Source organism: Cotesia typhae, unplaced genomic scaffold (genome assembly GCF_013202065.1).
Source record: "Cotesia typhae breed Kobodo isofemale line unplaced genomic scaffold, CoteBio_Ctyphae contig_11, whole genome shotgun sequence".
NCBI lineage: Eukaryota > Metazoa > Arthropoda > Insecta > Hymenoptera > Braconidae > Cotesia > Cotesia typhae.
In genome coordinates, this window is record NW_027423711.1 from 3,437,361 (window position 1) to 3,461,647 (window position 24,287).

Genomic DNA, 24,287 nt, shown 5'->3' on the forward strand with positions numbered 1-24,287 from the left:
TTCATATCAAAGGAAAATAGAGAGTGAAAGAGTCGCGCAGATACTGAGATATAAATTCAACGCATGCGCAAATTTTTTTTTTAAATATTTGTCTTGAATTTTCGAAAATGACATCGTAATTTTTTTCAATAGAAAACTTTAAAAAATTTAATTTAATAAACAAAAATAAATATGCACTTAATCAAGTTGTGATTTATGGTGGTATAAAAAAAGCAATTCTCAATTTTTTATTTTTTAATTTAATTTTGTCAGTTTCTCAATTCTTTTGTTCAAGATTTCAATACATAGATTTTTTATCACCGTCAGCAGTTGCAGAGTACGTAAAGAAAAAGGTAAGAGTTCTCGCGCTCGCAAATTTTATTAGCGTAAATGACCGCGTCATTTTCAACAATGAGAGCGTATTCTAAAGATTACAATCGATTGCGCGCACCCCTTATTCATTTCTTTATTAACTACTCAAGATCAATATCTTACAGTCATTGAGACTTAATTTATTGTTTTTAAATTAAATTAATAGTTTTTTAGAGTTACTTTTTCCAAACAAAGATATTTTATTCAATTTAATGCGCGTTTAAAGGAAAATTTTTTTTAATCAAGGAAATTTTTTATCTTTGTATTTCTCGAATGCAATTTTTTTTAGTTCAGATTAAATTTTAATAAAATTAAATTTTTTAGAATTTGATCTCTTTTTTAAAAAATTAAGCTAAAAAATAGACCAAGAGGTACAACATGTAAAATACATTAATATTTACCATAAAAATAAAATTATCCTTATTCAAAAAAAAAAAAAAAAATGAAAATAAATGTTTATATCATTCAAAATTTTAAAATAAGGATTGAAATTTTTCTAAAACTCAGAACTTTAAGAATTAAAAAAAATTTATCGATGGAAATAATTTTTTTCAAAGGGAGTGATGTGCTTCGATCTCTCTCTCTCTCTCTCTCTCTCTCTCTCTCTCTCTCTCTCTCTCTTTTTTTTCCCAAATAAAATAAACATACCTTTTTTTAGTTTATCTGTAATATTTTTTCAGCCTCCCTATTTTTACTCGACCCTTCGCAGCATAAATACTCCAATTAAAAATATAAAAATTACTTGACAAAATTTACAACGGACATTTTTCAAATGATTATAAAGTTTCAATATAAATACCGAAGTAGGACAAAAAAAAGCTGAGAATAACTATTGAGTTTAAGAAGACATAAAATATTTCAATGAAATCACAGAATGACAAAGAAAAAGATAAATAATTTTTTTTCCCCTAAAATTTCTTTCTTTTGAATTAAAATAGGCGACAATATTGGTTCAAAAGCCACCGACTTTTTCGAGCGAAAAATCTTTGAAAAAATGTTGTTGATGATTTTTGGAATTGAGTGAAACAAAAATTTTATTTTGCTGAAGATTTTATTTTTTTGTTCAATCTAATAATATTTTCAATAAATAAAATACAACTGGGGAAAAAAAATCAAATTCTTGAAAAATGAAGAAAACTAAATTATTTTAATTGAAAAGAATTTTTCTTGGTTAATTTGGTTAAAAATGAAAGTATTTTTATCTATCAGCTAATGGATCTTCATCGACTGATGTTATAATTTGAGATATCACTAAAAAAAAAAATAATATAAAACTCTCATTTTATTCGGATTGCTACAAACAATAAAAAATTTTTAAAGACTGTTCTTTACATAAATTGATAATATAAAATTTTTAGTGTTAAATTTGAACTTGGTAATTTTTCGTAAAAAATATTATTTTCCAAGAAAGTTCATAAAGTTCACTTGTCTCCTCTCTTTCTTCTCCAATAAAATTTTATCGCCCTCTGTATAGACTAATAAATTTTTTAAGGAAACCTAAATAATAATAACTCATTATTAAAGTTTTTATGAAATAACTTTTTTAAGTTTCGATTATATTAAAATTTTATGAAGGCTCTATTCAAAATAATCTAAATTTATATTTATACTCTAATAATATTTATTATCCCAAAAAAATAAATTTAATTATGCTAATACTATTCATGCGTTGACCATTTTCGTCCAAATAATGATAATGGCAATAAAAATAAAGAGCGTAGAAGTAAAAAGTGAAATAAAAAAGTCCAGTATAGTTTATACCCTGAACCCTGTAATTGGAGAGAATAATCTGTAAAAGGACACCGTTACCACGTGTTCCCGTATGTTTTCCCATGACGACTATAATACAAAACGTGTAGGGTCGATTATCAACGTTTCAACATGTGTGTTTCACCGTCTTTCTACTCCTTTTCGTTTTCGTTTACGATATTTATGTACTCTTTCTCTACTCTTTCTTTTTGTCTCTCCGTTGCCTCAAGTTTATTCTTGCATGCCTCTCTCCACATGTGACCCTTCTGTTTTTGCCAAATTCCAAATTGTTCCTTGTCTTGTTACGAAATTAAGTACATATTTTTACCTTTTTCGATTTTTGTACTGAATAACTTCTTTTTGTTTAAGAACTACCCTTGAAAAATTTTTCTCACCATAAATGACCATAAATTAATCTTCTAACTTATTTATTTTACGTTCTAACCGATTGGCTGCAAAAAAGCATACGTCCTTCGAGCTACCTCTTTTCACTACAAGTTATTTAGAGAAATCTTTCTTAAGATTTTCTTCTTGGGAAGAACTTCCGGGTGAAATAGTTAATTCGAGTAGTTTGCAAGTCTTTAAAAAATAAGTTTTCAATTATTTATTAAATCTCGATAATTAGAACGACGTTAAACAAATATTAAATAATAAAAATAATAAATAATAAATTTAAGATTATGATGATTAAAATTAAGGATAAAATAAGTGCAATCCACAGAATTATTGAGAATTATTATACGGCCTTATCAGGCTGTGTATGAGAATTAAAAAAAAAACTTTTTATATTTTTTATTAAAACTTGTATGTCAATTACAGTTCGTATTAAATTAAGCTCCTTAATTTTTAGATTTAGAGAAAACCCATTTTATCATGTAAAAACACTGGTAACAAAATTTTGCTTTTTTCTCTTAATAATATAAATTATTTGCATAAAATTCTTGAACCATAAAAATATAAAAAAAAAATTAATTAATCTAAAATTGATTTAAAAAAATACGAGGGCTAACGTTTATAAGCAAGCAACAAATTAAAAAGTCCATTAATTAAGTAGGCTTATAACTCTCCCGAGAGTTGAGTGAAAAGCCAAGTGCCGGAGAGTAATCGTTACTTACCAAAAGGTTTCAAGATCGATGCTTGTAAAGTAGCTATTATTGTTTTTGCGGTGAGTGTGTCTTGAATATTATTCACTGGTGGCTTAATTCAGATTAAGATATTACCCATTGCCATGACAGAAGTAATTCTTGAAATCCCGAAAAGTCTACCAGAGATTTTGTGGTCTTATTGAAATTTCGTAAACTTTCTTATGATGATAAATATCAATAAAAATAAGATATAACAATATAAATAGAGGAGCCTTGAAAAAAAATCAGTTCAACATTCAATAAAATATTTTCCCCTCTTGATACTTTTTATGATGTGCGTTGGTGTTTAATAACACGCACTACACCAGCCTCCGGGTAGTCCGCCAACGATTTTGTCGACACTACCGACTACTCAAATGGTGGTTGACATATTGAACATAAAACATTGAATCTAGGTAGCTTAGACTAGTCTAGTAGAATGGTATAGAAAATATACATGTATAGAATACATACACTTATTGTGATATGATTATTATTATTATTATTATTATTATTATTATTATTATTATTACACACCATGGTAGTTGTAATATATAAATATATAAATTATTAAGGCAAGAGGAAGAGATCCGAGTATTGGTCCGAGGACGTGTTGTATAGGGACAAAAAGAGTGTAATATATAAGTGAGTGGAAGTGCGGAGGAACCTGGGTGCGACCATGTGGGTCGTGGATGCTTTAAGCTGTACCCCTACATCCTTTTTAAAAATAATTGCATTTTGTTAACCGACCTATACATAAGATTAATCGGCATATTTTTTTTTTTTTATTATTATCTAACAGTTCACTAAATACTTTCTATTCAGATCTTGATTGATCTAATGTTTCTGGGGTAGAAATTGCAGATAAGATTCATCGGATGTCTCATTTTTTTTCTTACAACTAATTTGTTTATTAGAAAGTTGAATTAAAAAAACTTTAATGCATTAAAAAAAAAAAAGTTAATTTGTTCTTTAAAATTTTACTGAGATTTTAAGAAATTCTGCTCAATTCAATTAGGAAAAATTTTTTTGCAAATCAAATTAATTTATTTAAAACAGAATTAATTTTTTGGAGCAAGGGATAAATTTTCTCACAACAAAAAAATTTTCTTGACTTAAATAAATTTTTTTAGATCAAAATACGAATTTTTTAAAGCAAGATAATTAATTTTGTTGGAAAAATTGAAATTTCTTGGATCAAAAAATTTTTTTTTTTCGCTCAAGAAAATAATTATGAAAAAAAAATATTTTCTCGATTCAAGTGAACCTTTTTCAGTGTGAGATTGCTGATCAATCTTAATTTATTTCTTTAAACGCAATTTTCCGTTAATTATTAAAAATTAACATTTTCAGGCCAAACATAAAATAATAATTCTTCATTAGCATTTTCATTTGTCAAAACCGCATTGATTATACATTATAAATCCTACTCATAAACTTTGAGGTGAAAAAAAATTAAATTAACAATGCATGAATTAATATAACACCCATTATCAAATAGACTAAAACAATTAACACCCTCACATGAATAAAAAAAATCTGCAACAATTTGAAAGTACTTTTAAATAATTTTATAATTTATTTTTCGTAAAGAAATACAGGATGTAAAATTTTGAAGCTGTGTTGAAGAAATTTAAGAAATTAAGATGAACTATGAAGGTCAATCATTAAATTGAACTTGAAGAAAAAAAAATTTTTTTTAAATTTTTAAATTGGATAAAGGAAGGACTGATGGACTTATTTATGTTGATTTATTACAGGACGAAATCTTGACAACTTGACCATGGTGTTGCACAGTTTTATACTAGTTTATTAGCTTATATTTTAAAAATGTATGAAGTCATCAATTAGTACGAGTTCATGTGAATCATGAGTTTGATTATTATTTATTGAAGATCAGAAAGCATAATTTTTATTTAGTCAGAAAATTTAATATAATTTTATTTCACTCCAAAAATTAAAAAATTCCATCAAATTATAAAATTTTTTTTAAATAAATTAAGATTCTATCAAATTTTGAATAAATTTACATCATTTTACGCCATACATAACAATTATCTTTTCTTTAAGTTATAAATTCCATGAAAAAATAAAATCCGGACATAATTTTAAAAATTTCAATAGTAAAAATCTTCAGTGGAGTTAATAACATCGTTTAAATGCACTGTCATGTTTTATAAAACACACTAGCTTAAAAAAATAATAATAATTGTTAAAATACCTCTATAAGACTAAAAGTTCATTGTTATTCATGATCACGCGGCCAAGAGTATAAAATTAGCTAGTCCAGGTGCTGACAAAATAAGACAAGCTTAAACTTTTCCCGACCCAACAAACGCTAAACGATTTTCTTCTTAACAAAAATAAGAAAAGTATATAATAAGGTTTATACGTCGTAAGTGCACCTGGAGTTTCAATTTATAATTTACAGCGGCTCACAAATTCGTATTTCCCACTATTGAGTCATCTTATTCTATTATTTATTTTTTTTTTTAATTTTTTAAATTTCTACACTGGAGCACGATATTACATTAAATAAAATCCACAATTAGGCATAAAAAATAGATAAAGAGAGTAAGGACATTATATTACCAGTTGTAGAATACGTATACGACCTCGTGGGTGCGTTTGTCATCATATCTCCCCTCTCATTGCCCCTCTCGTACTCGTATAATACAACACTGGGTTTATTCATTTGACAGAATGGAACAGAGCCGAATGAGAATGCCTCGCTGTTGCTTTACCAGTTCGGTTGTGACACTTGCAACGAACGCGTGGATTAATCAGCTCTTGTTTATAAACAATTACACGTTCTAATCGAATAAAATAAAATAAAACAACTCGATTATTTTTCCACCGCAGATATTTACGCAAAAACAAACTCGTTTTTTTGCGATGTCATTTTTTTAGTGTTTTTGTGATAACTTCCAAGTGTATTGACACTCGAAGATCAAGTTTAAGTGCAGTAGTCTCCGCTCTTAAAAAATAAATACAAAATTTTTTCCAACAAAAACATTAACATGCTTTTTAAAAAAAATCTTTAATTTTTTTAGTAAGAGCAATGAATTTTTTCCAAAAAAAATATAAAATGTGTGCTAGTATACTTGTGTAAATTAATAAATGAAAAAAAATCAAAAGTAAGTAAACGAAGCTTATTTTTTTATAAAATCTAATTGTAAAAAAATCTAAAAGATTTATGCTGACATGTGATCTGCATTGACAACAAACTATTACGCTATTTACTTACTTCATTTCTTATATTTCTTTCCGTGGTTCTTTGCTCCACTCGTTTCATGGGTCGTTTATCAAGATGTCCATATCCATACAAGTTTTACTACTACAGAAAATTGTGTCTTCTGTGAATATTTTTCTACGTACATAGGCAATGGAAAATGTTTAGTTATTTACTTGACCAATCCACCACACAACTTCGAGAGAAATGATCCATTACTCAGTAGTATAGAATTGATGGAAGAATTTCAGTAAATAATATATTTCATTAATGTTGAGATAAATCTCACTAATTTTACAATAATTTTCTTATCTCGAGAAACTTTGTGATAAGTTTTGAATTATTGGCAACCCTTTGAAAGTAATAAGTTATTATACTTGTAAAGTCTACAATTGGAAGTTAATATTCAATTTTTATGTTAAATAAATAATTTTTCTGTACACTGAAGGGTTTTGTTTGTATTTAAGAAGCTTTATTAACTGTTAATAAATGATTTTTTAACATTATAGGATTTAATTAATTTTGATTAACAGTTAATAAATTATTTATTAAATAATTTGTTACACAGAAAGAAAGAAAGTCTTGAGTCAAGCGTAAATTTTCTTAAATCAAGAAAATCTTAAGGAAGATTGAAAATTTTTTGAATAAAGTTAAATTTTTTTGAGCCAAGAAAATTTCTTCTCGCTCCAAAATAACTTCGGTCTTCTTTATAATTTTCTCGGTTCAAGAAATTTTTTTTTTTCTGTGTAATATTGAACAAATATTTATTAACAGTTAATAAGTAATTTATTAACTCTTAATAAATATTTATTAATGGTTAGTGAAGATTTTTTAGCTGTTAAAAAATATTAATTTAGAATAAAAAGCAAAAATAGCAATTTTTTGATACTTTTTATAACTCTATAGCCGATATACTTGATAATAATTAAATTCACTAAATAAATTTAAAAAAATATAAAAGATAATTATGAGCTGTGAAAAAATTTGTTATTTTACAATAAACGTTATTATGATGTAATATAATTAATGCAAATAATTTATAAAGATGATTTTTATTTATAAGCAATCTTCATATCATATAACATTGCAAGCGAAAAAAACTTACTTTATTAACTGTTAATGAATATTTTTTAACTATAAATAAATTTACTTTCCTCCTAAATAAATAGTTATTGAATTTTAAAAAAATTATTATTAAAATTTAATAAATTAAAGAATTGTCTTAATAAATAAATTAAATTATTAATATTTAATAAATCCTTCTATCAGTATATTTTGTATTAATTTTCTGAACAGATAGATTTATTTATTTATAAAATGAAGTTGCTTGTTATTATTATGATTATTTATTTATTTTAATCGTGTAATGCAAATGATAAGTCGAATGAAAAAAATTCTATCGTGTATAAAACAAAACATGGATCAACTTCCGCATATTGTCTTGACGCGATAGGTGACATCATCAGTCTATGTACGTACTATATTTATCAGATACGTTATATGATATGAATTAATATCGCCCGTACACACACACACACACACACACACACACACACACACACACACACACACACACACACACACACACACACACACACACACACACACACACACACACACACACACACACACACACACACACACACACACACACACACACACACACACACACACACACACACACACACACACACACACACACACACACACACACACACAAATCATTGTAAACATAAATTTACAGCAGTAAACGCCCTTTCTGAAGTTTTTATGTATGAAAGGATTTCCAGGTGAGAACAATAAATAATAAAAAGTGTCGCCCAAAAAATGATGCTCCACTTCCAGCTGACAATTAAGGCAATTCTGAAGCCATGAACGTTAAGCACTCGAATGTATGAATTATGAAAATTATTGTGATTATTATGACATAATAAATGTGAAATCCGGGGAATATAGAAACGAACATGAAAATTAGCAATTAAAGCACGCGGTTTAATGATTACCAATTGTACATTGAGGTCTGAGCCTTCTCTTTTATCGTTAAATTAAATGGAACGAGACGTTATTATTTAGTACAATGAACATCGGTGGGAGCCAAACAGATTGGTCGATAAAACCCATAAAAGGGATAGGGACTTTAACTAGTTTTATGTTGTGTGAGTAGCGGTAGGGAGAATTTTAACTTACTCATATTTGTTTAGGTTTTTCTTGCGTTACTGCCGCTTTTTTTATGCCGTTATCTTTATTGTCGAATTTGTTGGTAGTTTTGTTTAGCTAACCACCAGAAAATTGCCGATAAAATCATTTTTATCAGCTATTTACATTGAAGAAAGTATTTTGGTCTAGATTTCTGAATAATAAATAAAAATCGATTTTTTTTTGCATATTATCAAACTTTCAACCTTTAAGATTTTTTTTTCAATAACTCAAGTTTTACGAAATTTAGTGTGAGCCTTTTCTATACATTCTTTTTTCGTTCGAACTTTATTTATAAAAAAAATTTCGATTGTAAAAATTTTTGAAATATTCGGAAATGTCAAAAAACAGGTAAAACATGATTTTTTTTTTTTAGGTATCAGGCGTCTTCCGACAAAATATAAAAAAAAAAAAATATTCCCGAGACTAAATATCACATAAAATCCATGATAAAAGGCCACAACACAGTAACAAGCTTATGTGTTGGTAATTTAATTATTTAAGATATTTTATCAGGGATATTTTGTCGGAAAATCAAAAATCATAAAACCGTCTTTTAAACCTTGGCTACTTGGCGTAAAAATTTTTTTTAGACTTTTTCCTAATTCCGACGAAAATTGAATCATTACTGATTAAGAATTTTTTTTTTCGGATGACTACAAGAGTCAGAATTACGTCAACGAGGACACAATTCTGTGAGATCCTCTACTTTACCAGCCTGTAACTTTTCGGCTTTTTAAATATTTTTTTAAGTAAATTAATATTTCAATTTTTATTTTTGTAATTATAAATTTAAGGTTTCAAATTAAAAATTTGAGGATCTATTCTCGATTTAAAATTGCCTAAAGTAAGAAATCAATTGCATTAAATATTTTAATTAAAGATAATTCATTTCTTCACGTGAAAAAAAAAAAAAAATAGATTTTTATCATAATTTTTTAGAGAATATTTATTTTTTAATTTTTTTCAAACAGGATTTTTTGTACTGCAAATAATCTTAAAAAAAAATTTTTCAAGAAATTAACTTCCACAAATTCTTATTTTAAACATAAATGTAACCCATGTATTTGTCAGCTTAAAAAACGGAAATAGTTAATAAAAATTACCAGAAAAAAATTCTGCGGTTTATTCAGCCTTCCTCACAATGAAGAGTGAAAACAATAATAATTAAAAATAAATAAAGCATTACATTATTTATATTAAAATTATCTTAATAATAAAAATTACAGGTATGCATTTATTACTTAGATAAATGATTTAATTAGTTTGTTGTTGATAACAATGAAAAGTTTCTCAGTATACACAACTAAACGAACAATGCGCAACGGTAAAAAAAAATTACACGGAGAAATAGTAGTTTGTGGCGGTATGTAAAGATAACAATAATAATATTAATAATAATGATATGAAGGAGCACGTGTGTCAGTGAATCGCAACAAATACACCTGAGGTACTTTCACTCGATTGGATGTTGTGAATCAAGATTTGAGTCATGCGTCTTGGTTGTATGATTAACCCACCAATGATTCAATGACATCACTGTATCATCAGAAATTCCACAGAGCCGTTTATATACACTTGCAAGAATTAATTATAATTATAGTTTTTTATCCTCATCACATGACCCTTACTTGTTTAATTTATTTTAAACTACAGTTTTTTATTTTTATTGACAAATAAATAAATACTTGAATATATATCAACTACTGCTCTGCAATATTACGCATGCAATTAATTATAATGTGTATTTTATAAGAATTAAAAATGCTTTTAAATTAATATAATTTGCTTAACAGATATAAAAAAAAACAGCAACATGTTCTCCCACGTTAAGTTTTATCCTTTGAATGTTTCGAGTAAATTTATCGTGTGTGTTTATACAGTGAAGCTAGTATCGTGAGTTCTCGCACTTTTTTTTTACACCATCACCAGACACCAAGAATTATAAAAGCAGGCGAATATGTATGTAATGTACAACGTATATAAATATATTAAATGGGTGATAGTTAATTTTCCTTAATTAAGCTCAATCGAGGTTAATGTACGGCTGTTTAACCCTAGTTTACCAAATTCAGCACCCCCATCGGTTCTTTCGAACAATTTAGACTGCTCAGAGATAAAAAAGATCCGAAGAAGAGACTGAGATAATAAAATACATTTTTAAATAATATATTATAAAAATAAATTTAACTCCCCGGACTATTCATTGTCTCGACTTTTTATTGGATTTAATTTAATTAATTGGAACAATTATTTTAGAGTTATCTTTGCTGATAAATATTCTGCGGAGAACATTCATGTGTTGGAAAAAAAAATTTTAGTTTTTGATGTATCGACCTCCTTGATCTTTTATTTATTAATTTGCGAATTATTTTTTGGTTTTTAATTCCAAGATAAAAATATTATAATCAAATTGATTTCGTTTGAACCTTCAAAATTACTTTTTTGGTTCAAAATTTTTTATTATAAATCTAATTATATTTTTTCAACGTAGGTAAAGGCCGTACTAGAATAATAAGCTCTTAATTTTGATAGTTAAAAGGTTTAATATCGCAATTTTTTATTTTAAATTTAAATAACTCTAAAAAAAATTTATATTTCGGTTTTAGAATTTTATTACTCGGCAACAAATTATTGTCAAGAATAAACAAGGGATTTTTTTGTAGAAGATTGGATGTTCTATAAAAAAGGCCCAATTGAAAATTTGCATAAGTCGAGCTGTTTCGAAGATATCTAGCCTTAACCATTGATCCAAAATTATGATACTATTTAATCTTGAACGTGACGAAATCAATCTAATTTTCTAAGTGCGAGCCAAAATTTCTAAGATTGCTGATAAAAAATTAGACATTTTAAAAACACATCAAGTACGCCGAAATATACATAAAAAAAATTAAATTAAAAATTTCATACAAATTGTAAGGAAACACTTGTCTTTAAAATTTTTATTAAAATATTAATGAAAATTTATTTCTATCGAGATATTTAATTTTTTGGAGCAAGAGAGAAATTTTCTCAAGGCAAAAAAATTTATTTCTATCAAGAACAAAATTTTTTGGAGCAAGAGGCTGAATTTTTTCAAAACAAAAAAATCTTCTTGACTTGAATAAATTTTCTTGGATCAAGATACGTATTTCATAAAGTAAAATAATTAATTTTGTTAGAATAAGTGAAATTTCTTGTCAAAAAAAAAATTTTTTTTTCGCTCAAAAAAATAATTTAAAAGAAAAATATTTCCTTGGCTCAAGTAAACTTTTTTTTTTCTGAGCATTAGACTAACCGTTAATTTAAAAACATTCGAATGTAAACAATTTTCTATGAATTGCATAATTTATCTTCGTAGAGAGTAATTCAATGAATATACAAGATATATAAGTAAATGTATGTATGAAAGTGGGTATCGTGATTTCGAATATATAGCAGATAGAACATAAAGCCATTATTATTATTTGTACCCCTATGGCTATATAGTTTAGTACGGTTCTCATTGGGTTCTTATCCCCCTGCTCGTATCAAAGGTCAGATGCAGGACGTAGGATGTTGGCTTTACTTTATATACATTATATTTGAGAATGAGGGAGGTGATATTCAATTGAATGGTGAGGTTTTATTATTTGTAGTCCAGATTGTATTTCCGTTTTTATTGTGTTTAGCATGAGGGTAGGCGTCGTTGTTGAAACAACTCAGGAATTTATAAAAATATACTTTTGTTGAAATTTGTTTGCTTCTCACAGATTTTATTAGTTTTGTGTATTTTTACGATTCAAATCTAATACATAAACTTATTCATAATTCTTTCGACAATTATTTTTATTAATGTGTTAAAATAATTTTTTAATAAGTTTTAATTTTTTAAAAATACCATTACTCTTTCGATTGTCACCACTAAAAAATATTTTTATACATTTTAAAAGTAAATAAAAATTTCATAAATAAATACTTGCACGAATAGTTTAGTTTATTTTAGTAAAGGGGGCAAAATGGGGACACTAGAGAAAATAATGAACTTTTGTGAACTGTAGTACGATGAATCATTTCCCTATTATCTGGAATAAATATATAAATATATAAATATGTACATGTTTCTCAATGAATAACGCTATAAAATTATTATTTAAAGTACCACAATTCCATTCGAATATTATTCATAAATTATCACAGTATTTTTTTTTTTTCAAAGTAGTTAGATTTAAATTTAAATAGTTGAGCCTGATTTACGCTCCAAAAATCGATGTAAAAATAATTATTTGTCACGACGTTGAAGAAAATTTTAGTTTTCATCAAAAAATAATGAGCGCCTCTGTTAATTATAGATATGCGAGTCATTAAAAATACAAAAATTCAAAAATACAAGATTATTTATGAATATCTAAAAAAATCCAACACGTGAATTTAGATTATTGATTCATATTATACACAGAAAAAAAATTACTTAAATCAAGTAAATAATTTTGAATGACTTTATCTTTTTGATTTGAGTAGAAAAATTCTTAAATTGATAAATTTTTCTCAGCTTGTAAATTTTACTTCAAAAATTTTTCGTCTTGATTCAAAACGATGAAACTCTTCAAAATTATTTTCTTGGTTCAAAAATTTTCATCTCGATTCAACTTAATTTTTTTTTCTGCGTAAAAATTGAAAATTTAATATAGTGACAATAACTTAAGAAACAAATAAAAATTAATACAAGTCCGAATTCTTACAATTGATTTATTACATGATTATGATAAGTGATAAGCGTAAATTAGCTTATGAATTCAAGAATCCGTGATGTATCTTCTTTATTTCTTTATTATCATATAGAGACTGACGGTTGTAAAAAACTTATGTGTAGACTCAATATACTATTGATATCAACAAATATATACACAAGTACGCATATATATACAGATATGATAATTTAATCCATATGAACAGTTGACATGAGTAATGTAAAGAAAGAGCAGATATAAAATTCTTAATACACATTTATACACACCTCAATATTATTTCTTATCCATTTATAGTGAATCATATCACAAATTTTGTATCGTTACACATACATATATATGTAAATATTAACATGACTCAAAGATGCAATACTACAGCTGCTTTTTTTACTTCTTCTCCATTTCGTTACTCAGTGACTAGTGTTGATACGGTAACACTATTTTTTCTTCTCCATAAAATTCATTCGCTTCATTTGACACATCCGTTTTTTGTCAGAGATAAAAAAATTACTCCCATAAATGTTTTTATAACATTACCAACTTTATTGTCTTGGTCAATAATTCGTAATTGATAAAATTATTAGGTAAAATACGAAATAGAAAATTTTATTTTCCGCAGAAATTAATTAGCTTATCGAAGCCACATCCTGAAACTTCATTATCTCATCCGTTTTATTATTAAATTTCTATGAATTGTTATTTCATATTCATTTCATACATCAATGCTTTTTTTTTTTAAAATAAATAATAAATTATTTTTTTTTTTGCTTTAGATGAGAATCGAGTCGTTGTTAAGCATGGAATTTGCGGCAGCTAGGTTTCCACAAATTAATGCAACTAATCATTCAATAATTGATGGAGAAATTTCAAGGTTTGTTGATGCAAAATTATGAAAATTATTGTTATATAACAAAAGATACTTTTTTAAATAATTTAAGAAAATTTTTAAATAATAATCTTTTATCAAAGTCAATAGATAATATTCGTTAGATTTTATTATCACAAGTTTTGATGTAAATTTAGCAAGAACACCTTAATACCAGAAATGACTCAAGTTTTATCTTAAATTACTCCATGATGTTTCCGTCGCAAGTAATAAGTAATTCAAAAGTTGTTATTGCATAACTTGATTTCAAAAACTTTTAATTGTTATTTTTATCTTAAATAAATTATTTAATTTATTTATAATAAAAAATAAAAAATTTTTCCTTGCAAATTTTTCTGTTTCAGATTTCCAAAACCGCTGAGAACTTTTGCAGCGGTGGCAGCTATTTTAATAATGATAACAGGTTTAATCGGTAACTTGTTAACTATCGTAGCTCTTTGTAAATATCCAAAAGTACGTAATGTCACTGCAGCATTCATTATTAGGTTTGTAATTTATTTATTTATTTATTTCCTCGAGAAAATTTTTTTTTTGAATATTTGATATTTTTTTTATATTATTTTAGCGTGTAATTTTACATATTGAATGGAAAAAAATTATTTAATGTTATTTGATCTTCCAATTTGACATTTTAATCAATAAAAATATTAATGAAAATTTACCATCGAGATATTTAATTTTTTGGAGCAAAAGAAATTTTTTTAAGGCAAGAAAATTTACTTCTATCAAGAACTAAATTTTTTGGAGCAAGAGGCTGAATTTTCTCACAACAAAAAATTTTTCTTGACTTAAATAAATTTTTTTAGATCAAAATACGTATTTTTTTAAGGAAGAAAATTAATTTTGTTGGAATTTCTGTCAAAAAAAAATTTTTTTTTTCACTCAAAAAAAATAATTAGGAAGAAAAATATTTTCTTGACTCAAGTGAACTTTTTTTTTCTATATAATCTTTTTTTTTTAGATGTATTTAATTCATGTAGTTAATTTTATTGCATTTTTTGGTACTTAGTTTTGATTATTTTATGTCCCTAAATTAAAAATCCACATTAATAATATAAAAAGATAAATTAAACTATTGATTGAATCAACACAAAAAATATTGAATGAGTCGCTATGTTTGACTAATAACTTGTCTTCTGTTTGTCAATAAAATTTAAAAAGATTCATTGACATTCAAAGCTTAATATAAAAGCAGTCATTTAATAGAAATAACCAGTTAATTCAATTAGACTTACAATAAAAACTATTCGCGTATTTAAATTTCGTGAGAAAATAACAAATTTTGAGATTGGAAATTTTTTACAGACAACAACTAATATTTTGAGTTACATAAAAGATTTTTTTCCTGTCTTTATTGATTGAAACTCCTTAAAAAAACTCAATTTATATAAATGGTACCTTTTTTTTTTTTTTTTTTTTTTTTTCAGTCTCTGTGTGGCTGATTTTATATTCTGCGTGCTAGTATTACCCTTCGACTCGATCCGATTTGTCAACAGCGGCTGGACTGATGTAAGATTTTTGTGTGTACTGGTACCTTTTTTGAGATACGGAAACGTCGGCGTCAGCCTTCTTTGTGTCGGTGCAATAACTATTAATCGATTTATAATGATATCACAAAACAGCCTTTATGGCAAAGTGTATAAAAAACATTGGATCGCTGTTATGATTGCCTTTTGCTACTTATTTTCTTATGGAATGCAAGTCCCCACTCTAGTTGGAGCTTGGGGTAATGTATCTTTATTTTTTTGAAATTATAAATTAATCAGCATTGTTCTTACAATTAATATTTTATTTGAATATTAAAATAGGAAAGTTTGATTACGATTCAAATTTGGAAACTTGCTCAATAGTTAAGGACTCAAGGGGTCGAAGCTCAAAGACGTTCCTTTTTGTTACTGGGTTTATCATACCATGCATTGTAATTGTTGGCTGTTATGCAAAAATATTTTGGGTTGTTCACAGGTAATTTTTTTTTATTTAATAAGCAAATAATAATAAAATTTTAACATTACATATTAAAAAACAACTTGCAGTCGGCTGTGTGACTGCCAAAAAACTACAAATTATGGATAAAAGAATTTTGAATTAATTATTTTTTGATATTTTTAATTACAATGTAGATAGTTAGGGTTCTGTGAAAATAAATTTAAAAAATAATTTCGCCACCACAAGACCAATTATCAATAATTTAATGAAAAAAATAAAAAATAAGCCCGTGATAAAATTTTTTTTCTTCTCTAAATTATATGAATTAATATTTGACATATTATCATATTGACATGTACAAAAAAAAATAAATTTTATCTATTGCAAAATTTAAATCTATATTTAAAACTACTTCGAAAATTTATAATAAAATATCTATTGTTGAAATTAAAGCATCGAAGCCTTGAAAAAGCAAACTGATAAAAAAGTTAAGTTGATTCACGAAAAAAAAAATTTTTGAACCAACAATACCATTTTTGAAAGAATTGATTTGTTTGAATCAGGGAAAAAATTTTTGGCTCAAGAAAATGATATTTTTCAAAATCGTAATCTTCAAATGATATTACTTAGGAATCGTACGATGTAATTATTAAAAAATTATTGACCCTAACAATCACGTGAACTTTTATTAATTAAAGTTAATTTTTTTTTTTTTTTTTGATAAAATATAAAAATAAACCACATAACATTTTAGTTCAGAATCAAGAATGCGTAAGCACGCGAGTCCAACGATAAAGTCTCCTCATACCCCGGGACGGGACACAAGGGAGATAAAGCAAAAACGAAGCGAATGGAGGATAACCAAAATGGTATTAGCTATTTTTTTGAGCTTCGTTGCTTGCTATTTACCAATCACCATCGTTAAAGTCACCGACCCAGAAGTTAGATATCCAGGTAACAAAAATTTCAGTTAAATAATAATACATAAAAAAAATAATAATAAATTGCCAATAGTATTTTACTTATTACTCAAAAATTCAGTCAAAAATTTTTATTTAAAATTTTTTTTTGAATGAGCGTCATGAGACGTGCACTTTTGGATTTTCCAATTTTTTACTAGTTTATTAAAAAGAAGAAAAAAAATTGTAACAAGTGATTAATTTACAGGACTCCACGTTATGGGATACTTATTGCTATACTTTGCATCGTGTGTTAATCCAATCATCTACGTGATAATGAACAAACAATACCGACAAGCGTACGCTGGTGTGATAAGCTGCTCTAAGATCCGCGCGAGTTTGACACCCCACGGGAGCAGCAATCCAGGACAAAATAATTATGGCCAAGGTAACCACATCGTAACCGTCACCAAGCTCTGATCGAAAGCACGGCTCATTTGTGTCGTAAGTGAAGGGCTAAAATGTTGGTTTATAAAATTCGGCCTGGCATGGTTGTAATAACAATGCTATCCGTCGACGATTCAATGAGCAATCTTAAACTTCCCGCTATTTTCAGGCTCTTAAAGCTTAAAAATACTAAGTTAGATTTAATCTTAATATTTTTTTTTTGTTATTCTATTATATTTTATTAAAATCGATTTTGAAAAATTACAAAAAATTATCCTTGAAAAATTTATCCTCTCAAACGAATAATCCGATTTTTTTTTCTTTATTTTTATAAATTAACATTGAATCTTACTCAGTTATCATTCTTTTAGATTCAATGAATGTTAAATATTTTTGAATATTAAAATATAATGTTATATATTTTTAGAAGAGTCTATTTCTAATGTATTAAATCTCAAATTTTGATAAATTACAACAATTTTATATCAAGTAACAAATTTACTCATATATAGGTGAAAAATTAACATCTTTTAATTTTTTTTATTCTGCTTATTTTTACCGCGAATTTTTGAAAAAATTAATTTTCTAAACTCGAACCGAAACCAATAGTTTTTTTTTAGCGGGAAGTTAGCAATTAAATTCTATTTTTTTTTTATTTATAATTAAAAAAAAAATTACTCCAATCAAATAACCAAACATTTATAAAAAAATAAAATAAACAATTAAATATCTTGGAGCTTATGTTAAAATAATATACGATAAAAATAGCCGGAAATGATGCTAAGATTTATATCGTTCATTCTCACGACCTGTTTTTCAGGACTGCCAGATGCGAGCTAGATAAATAGCTCAGTTACTCTTTACTTCTAACGCGGATCTACTGTAGCATGTTTTTAAATGGAGAATGAGTTAGGTACTAATTGACACATAATTTACGAGCCGAAATATAACGCTGATAATTTTTTAAAATATAATAATAGCAATTATAAATATTATTTTTAACGCCGCTAAGATCTTATTAATTTATTTATGTTCTAACAATTAACGCATTGCTGACAGTTATAAGCTTATTATTTTTTAAATTATTAACATATTTTGCTATTTATTATTTTTAATGAATTATAATAACAATATTAATGAGCCCTTAATAATAAATTTGTCATTTTTCACTTATTTTTCATTGGGATTAAATTTTATCTTTCAATCTCATTACATTTCATTATTAATTTTTTATTTTAGGATTTAATTAACTTAATTATTTTTTTTTTTTATTTTTAGACTATTCCAAGGATTATAGCAAGACTATGGTGTCAACAGTGTCTATGGCGATGAATCCTGTTGTAAGAAAATCTGAACTTCCAGATGATTATCTCTGATATTAAAATTTGAAAAAAAAATTCCGTATTTTTTAATTGATAAATATTGAACTGATAAATAATCATCATTTACATTTTTACTCAGCCATTATTAATATTAATTATTTATTTTTAGCAATAATTATTATTAGTATAAATTAAAATTTTATATTAATTAAAAATTATAAATTTTGAAAAAATTATTTTTTAAGTGAATGAAAAACAATAAATTGTATAAAATAAAATTTTATTTATTTGTTAAAATCAAATTTAAGCAAATAAATAAAGCCAAAGAAATGATGTAAATATAAATCAATACCTTTATTTAATAATGAAAATATCACAACATATTGATGGCAATGGTAATAATAATTACCATTACCCCTTTAATAATAATGATTAATGATAATTATAATAATAACAATAATGTATATTTATTACGTATTTACAAAAAAATATTTAACGGGTAATTATAAATTGTATGTACATACTGACTGAGCGAATAAAACTTTACAAATATATCTACATTTTAATTATTATTTTTATCTGTAGTTCTGAGCAATTATTCGTTTTATTTTTCAGCATTTATCGCTGTGATAATTACGTATAACAATTTTAATAATTATAAACTATAAATATTTGTAAATACTTTATCGAATAAAAAGTAGAAAAATATTTTAACTTAATTAATTCACAAGCAGTGAGATTAAAATTACTTTTGTACAAAAATTCTTAGGCAACTGAAAATTGCTGCTATATTTATTTTGAAATAATTTTTTGGTAATTAATTTAAAGCTTGCAACATCCACTTTTGTCGGTGGGGATTGGAGCAGTGCGTAATTTTATCGAGTCCTTTATTTCGTCTTCTATTTTGGCTTTCAACACATTCTCTACTAAGTAATGCACTGCTTCATCTAAAAAAAAAAAAAATTGTTTTAACAAATCATGATTTGATAATAAACTTATTTAATTACATATTTTTTATATTTTACATATAATAATTTTTATATTTTTTATAAATTGAAACTATTTTATGATACTAAAGTTAGCTGACAACAATTTTTTTAATTTTATAAATAAATAAAATTTTGCTTTATTAAATAATGACTTTGGTTAAATTGCACTGTACTTTCTTAACTATTGACGTTTTTAAAGATCTAAGCTCATCCCGACGTTACACTCATCAAGAGCTTTCATTTGAGTACCCACGTGTATTTTTGATATATTTTTCATATATACATATATATAATATATATAAATATATAAAATATAAAAAAAATTGATGGGGGTACTTAAATAAAAGGTCTTGATGAGTGTAACATCGGGATGAGCTTATATCTTTAAAAATGTCAATAGTTTACGAGATACAAGGTAATACATTTTTTTTAATTTTTCTATGTGGAATTTTTTTTTTTTTTTTTTTCATAATACTACTTTTACTGAATAAAATTCTAAAGAAATTTTTAATACCGATCAACTTCAGTGTGATAGTATTTTCACTTATTTTAATTGATGACATTACTATTTTATCGGAGGAACAAAGGGAATCAAAGGACCAAGTTTGTTCCTTTAATGTACCATGAAAACATATCAATAAGTTTACGAGCAGAAATCAAAGTTAATTACTCGAAAATCAATGGAATTAACTAACCCAAGAAACTTTGGTGATTGAAACTCACTTGAAAAAAATATCAAAAACTTTTTATAAAACAAACATGTAACTAAATCATTATTAATACATAATCTTGATCTCAAACATTAAACAAAATTTCGAGTAAAAATAAAAAATTTAATAACATAAATATAAATAAAAAATAAAGGTAGGTATTTACCGATGTTTTTGTTATCCTTAGCAGAAGTGACGTACCATTTAGAAATTTTATTTTCTTTGCAAAACTTAATAATTTGATCCGTAGGAATAGCGACGTGTTGGATGTCGCATTTATTAGCTAATAAAACAATCGGAATACTGGAGCCATCGGGTAAGGTAACTTTTTCTCGCAGATCGGTTAGCCACTTTTTAACCGATTGGAATGTCGCTACTCGTGAAATGTCGAAAACTAGAGCAGCTGCGACTCTGAGAAATTTTTAAAAGTAATTTTATTTAATTTACTGTAAGTTGATTAAAGTTATTCAAATTTCATCTTGAAACAAAGAGATTACGTACAGTCTTTTATAAAATAATCCCAAAGTGTTCTACTTTGTGCATATATTAATTTGACGGTTTTGTAAAGTTTTAAATAAAAAAAAAAAGAAGATTTTTTGCATTGAAAATTCTGATTGTGCATAATCTCTAAATTATGAGATAAACAAGCAGATATTTACGCATATTTATAGTAAACTCGTGTCATGTATCCAAATCTTTCGTGACCAGCAATATCCCTAAAATAAATTAATAGCTGTGAATGATTTACAGTATTTAAGGAGTTAAATGGGTTTCATGGCTTCAAAAAATCGATTTTTTTTTTTAATTGTCTTATTAAATTCTACATCTCTAAAATATTGTTCTGAAGTTTCGACTTGGTCCGAGCAACAGTTTCGGAGATGTAGTTTTAAAAACTTGCGCGCTCAGTTGATTATTACTTATTTACTTTTTTCCGTGCATGTTTTTAAAGACGGTTATCAAGATTTCCCAATAACTACTGAACCGATCCCGATAAAATTTTAGACAGATCTCCGAGATACAATTTACAAGGACTTGTATGAAAAAAAAAATTTTTTTTTCAATCACAACTATTTAAAACTATTTAAAAAAAAAAAATGCCGCGAAATTTTGAACAAATTTTTTATTTTTTCGTAAAAACCTCTGCCAAAAATTCAATTTTAATTTATTTTTTTTCCTTCGTCCAAGTTTTAGTTTAAAGTCTTAATTAAAGGACGTTTTTTTTTTTTTTTTTCACTGCAAATGATCCTGCTAGGAATTTTTAATATTTTTTTTTTTAATTTCAATAATTTGTTAAAAAAAAAAAAAAAAAAAAAAATACTAATTTGTTATTAAATATGTATTTTTAAAACAGTAAAAATTTTGAATTAAATATTTCATTTTTCATATTAAAAAAAAATTTTTTAAATCTTCCATTTTTTCTCGGAGGAAACCCATGTAACCCCTTAATTGCATAAGTGAAAGTTAAAGATAGTGCGTAAAGTAAAGAAAGTTTTTTAAATAAATTATCGGTAGCTACTGTTAATTAATATTCAATTTCAAAAGGTTTTTTTAATTAATAACATAGAGTTTTGTATGTCAGTAAACAAAATGTGAATTAAAAAAAAGTACCATAGCTGCAAATTAATTTTAGTATGAGGGTCCCAATCAAGTGATTTAATCGCAAAATCAGCGCCTATTGTTATTTTATAATTCGATGAAAATTTTCCTAAAAAAAAAAAATACAAATGAAAAACAAGCAAATATAATATAAAAAATTATTATAAATGTATGTACAATAAAATAATTATAATAATAATTAAATGTTAATTAGCCAGTGGTCTGCAAAGCTTTGCCGATAATAGTCTGAAACTTGATACATGTAATTGTAATTATGTAAAGCTTATTTACATTTTTAAGATTATTAATTTTTATTTTTAGGTACGAAACTATCAGCAAGTCAGATGGAATAAATGAAAGTAAATAATTTTAAATATTTTACCTTCTGTGTATCGCCTCACGATTGCGGTTTTACCTGAAAATTACAAGTTATAAAATTATTTAAATTTTTATTAAAAATAAATTATAGAAAAAAAAAATATTTTTAAAAAAATTTTCACTCGTAATTTTTTTAATTAACGGTGACGATCGAAAAAAAAGGTGACTTTCGGGAATTTTTTTGACTAGGAAAATAAAGGAATTTTGGGGTCGGATTTTTTTTATTTTATTAAGGGTACATCAAAGAATATTACCCTTAATTTTTATAAAAAAATATTTAATTATTACAAAGTTATTAACAATCTCGTAGAGCACTAGAAAAAATTTTCCCCTCCATGGTCGGTTCGATAATTCAAAAACGGATCATCTGAAAATAAAAATCCAAATTGCTTTTTAATCAGTAAGGATGTAGTTATCGTCGCACGTCCGGAATTTTGAAAATTTTAATTTTTAAAAAAATGGCGACTGATTAAAAATTTTCTCACTATTCTTACTGTTTTTTTTTTTTTTTGTTTTAACCCGGCTAAAAAAATCTTTAAAATAAAAATTTTTGAAATTCCGTCCGTGCGACGATAACTCCATCCTTACTGATTAATAAGCAATTTGGTTTTTTATTTTCAGATGATTCGTTTTTGAGTTATCAAACTGACCATGGAGGGGAAAATTTTTTCTAGTGCTCTCCGAGATTGTTAATAACTTTGTAACAATTAAATATTTTTTAATAAAAATTTAGGGTAATAATCTTTAATGTACCCTTAATAAAATGAAAAAAATTTGGTTTCTAAATTCCTTTATTTTCCCTGTCAAAAAAATTCCCAAAAATCCCCTCTTTTTTTTTTTTTATCGCCACGGTGGTGTTAAAAGTTCCCTTATAATTATTATAAAAATCCAAAAAATTGACAGATGTCTATTTATTTAAATATCATAATTATTTTTCAATCTTTTAAACAATAATTATAATAAAATTCCGCAATTGGCAGAATTCAGTGTTAAAAAAACACACATCGCATGCGCAATGTTGTAATCATGAGATTTCAATGCTGTTAAAATATTTATTAGTAAAAAGCTAACACAACTTACCTACTCCATAATCACCGATGATAAGAAATTTAAACAGTAGCTCCTTCTGGTTATAATTTGAAAGGATAACATCTGAATCACGTCTCGGTTTGCGATTACTCATTTTACGGCAAATAATTAAATTTTTTTATAAATTTAATTTTAAAATAATTCACTTCATAAATGTATATAGAAAAAAATATAATAATCTGACGCACTGTTTACACAAACGTCAATGGAAATTTTTTTATAAATTATAGGTATCTATAATATTAAATACGAGGTTAAACACTAAATTACAAGTCGATTCATACTTTGAACTAAGTGTTATTTCAGAGTGACGATAAGCTACTGAAAGTATCTTCACAACGGTGACGTTGATGATCTACTATCATTTCACGTGCCACGAGTCGAGGCTAAGAAACTTCAAGTTTATTATTAAATCATATGTTACAAAGTTCAATACAATACAATACAATTATTATCATTATTATTCTTTTATTATTTTTATTTATTTAGTATTAATCGGATTTTATTTTATTAACTGAACACCGACTCAGTCCACGTGTCCTTGTAATTCCTAGATTAAGTGAAAGGAATAGACTTTTGAACTATTGTTATTATTTTGTTTACTTTTATTCTTTAGTTATTTGAGAAAAATTCAGATTTTTTTTTTTTTTTTTTGAGAAATATTATTTACAATTGTTATTAAAT

At 25.7% G+C, this 24,287-nt stretch overlaps 2 protein-coding genes across 5 annotated transcripts; one reads left to right on the plus strand and one right to left on the minus strand.

Annotated features, from left to right (window-relative positions):
• Positions 1-5,942: 5,942 nt before the first annotated feature.
• Positions 5,943-19,396, plus strand: Moody (G-protein coupled receptor moody). 4 transcript variants are annotated; one of them, XR_012478754.1, is made up of 9 exons: positions 5,943-6,361; positions 14,135-14,232; positions 14,592-14,732; positions 15,675-15,973; positions 16,056-16,209; positions 16,928-17,127; positions 17,341-17,520; positions 18,340-18,432; positions 18,798-19,396. XR_012478754.1 is itself a non-coding variant. In XM_074238712.1 (8 exons), the coding sequence occupies exons 2-7, from the start codon at positions 14,135-14,137 to the stop codon at positions 17,550-17,552; spliced, it is 1,104 nt and encodes a 367-aa protein (XP_074094813.1). In that variant the 5' UTR covers positions 5,943-6,361; the 3' UTR covers positions 17,553-17,576; positions 18,798-19,396. The 4 variants fall into 4 exon arrangements, 2 of the variants coding, with proteins under 2 accessions (XP_074094813.1, XP_074094800.1); XR_012478752.1 differs by having other exon boundaries at positions 17,341-17,576; positions 18,798-18,846; XM_074238712.1 differs by lacking the exon at positions 18,340-18,432 and having other exon boundaries at positions 17,341-17,576.
• Positions 19,177-24,005, minus strand: LOC141524716 (ras-related protein Rab-32-like). Its single transcript, XM_074238729.1, has 6 exons — positions 23,595-24,005; positions 22,519-22,551; positions 22,149-22,245; positions 21,200-21,256; positions 20,707-20,951; positions 19,177-19,788 (listed from the first exon to the last, which is right to left on the minus strand). The coding sequence occupies exons 1-6, from the start codon at positions 23,695-23,697 to the stop codon at positions 19,664-19,666; spliced, it is 660 nt and encodes a 219-aa protein (XP_074094830.1). The 5' UTR covers positions 23,698-24,005; the 3' UTR covers positions 19,177-19,663.
• Between the last annotated feature and the right edge of the window lie 282 nt (positions 24,006-24,287).

Excerpts from the sequence above, each read along its gene's own strand:
- Moody (XM_074238699.1), top strand. The coding sequence starts at position 14,135 with ATGAGAATCGAGTCGTTGTTAAGCATGGAATTTGCGGCAGCTAGGTTT. Across the intron at positions 14,233-14,591 it reads ATTGATGGAGAAATTTCAAG|ATTTCCAAAACCGCTGAGAA; the intron begins GTTTGTTGATGC and ends TTTCTGTTTCAG. Across the intron at positions 17,521-18,797 it reads ACAAAATAATTATGGCCAAG|ACTATTCCAAGGATTATAGC; the intron begins GTAACCACATCG and ends TTTTATTTTTAG.
- LOC141524716 (XM_074238729.1), bottom strand. The coding sequence starts at position 23,697 with ATGAGTAATCGCAAACCGAGACGTGATTCAGATGTTATCCTTTCAAAT. Across the intron at positions 22,552-23,594 it reads CATCGGTGATTATGGAGTAG|GTAAAACCGCAATCGTGAGG; the intron begins GTAAGTTGTGTT and ends TGTAATTTTCAG. Across the intron at positions 21,257-22,148 it reads AAAATTAATTTGCAGCTATG|GGATATTGCTGGTCACGAAA; the intron begins GTACTTTTTTTT and ends AATTTATTTTAG.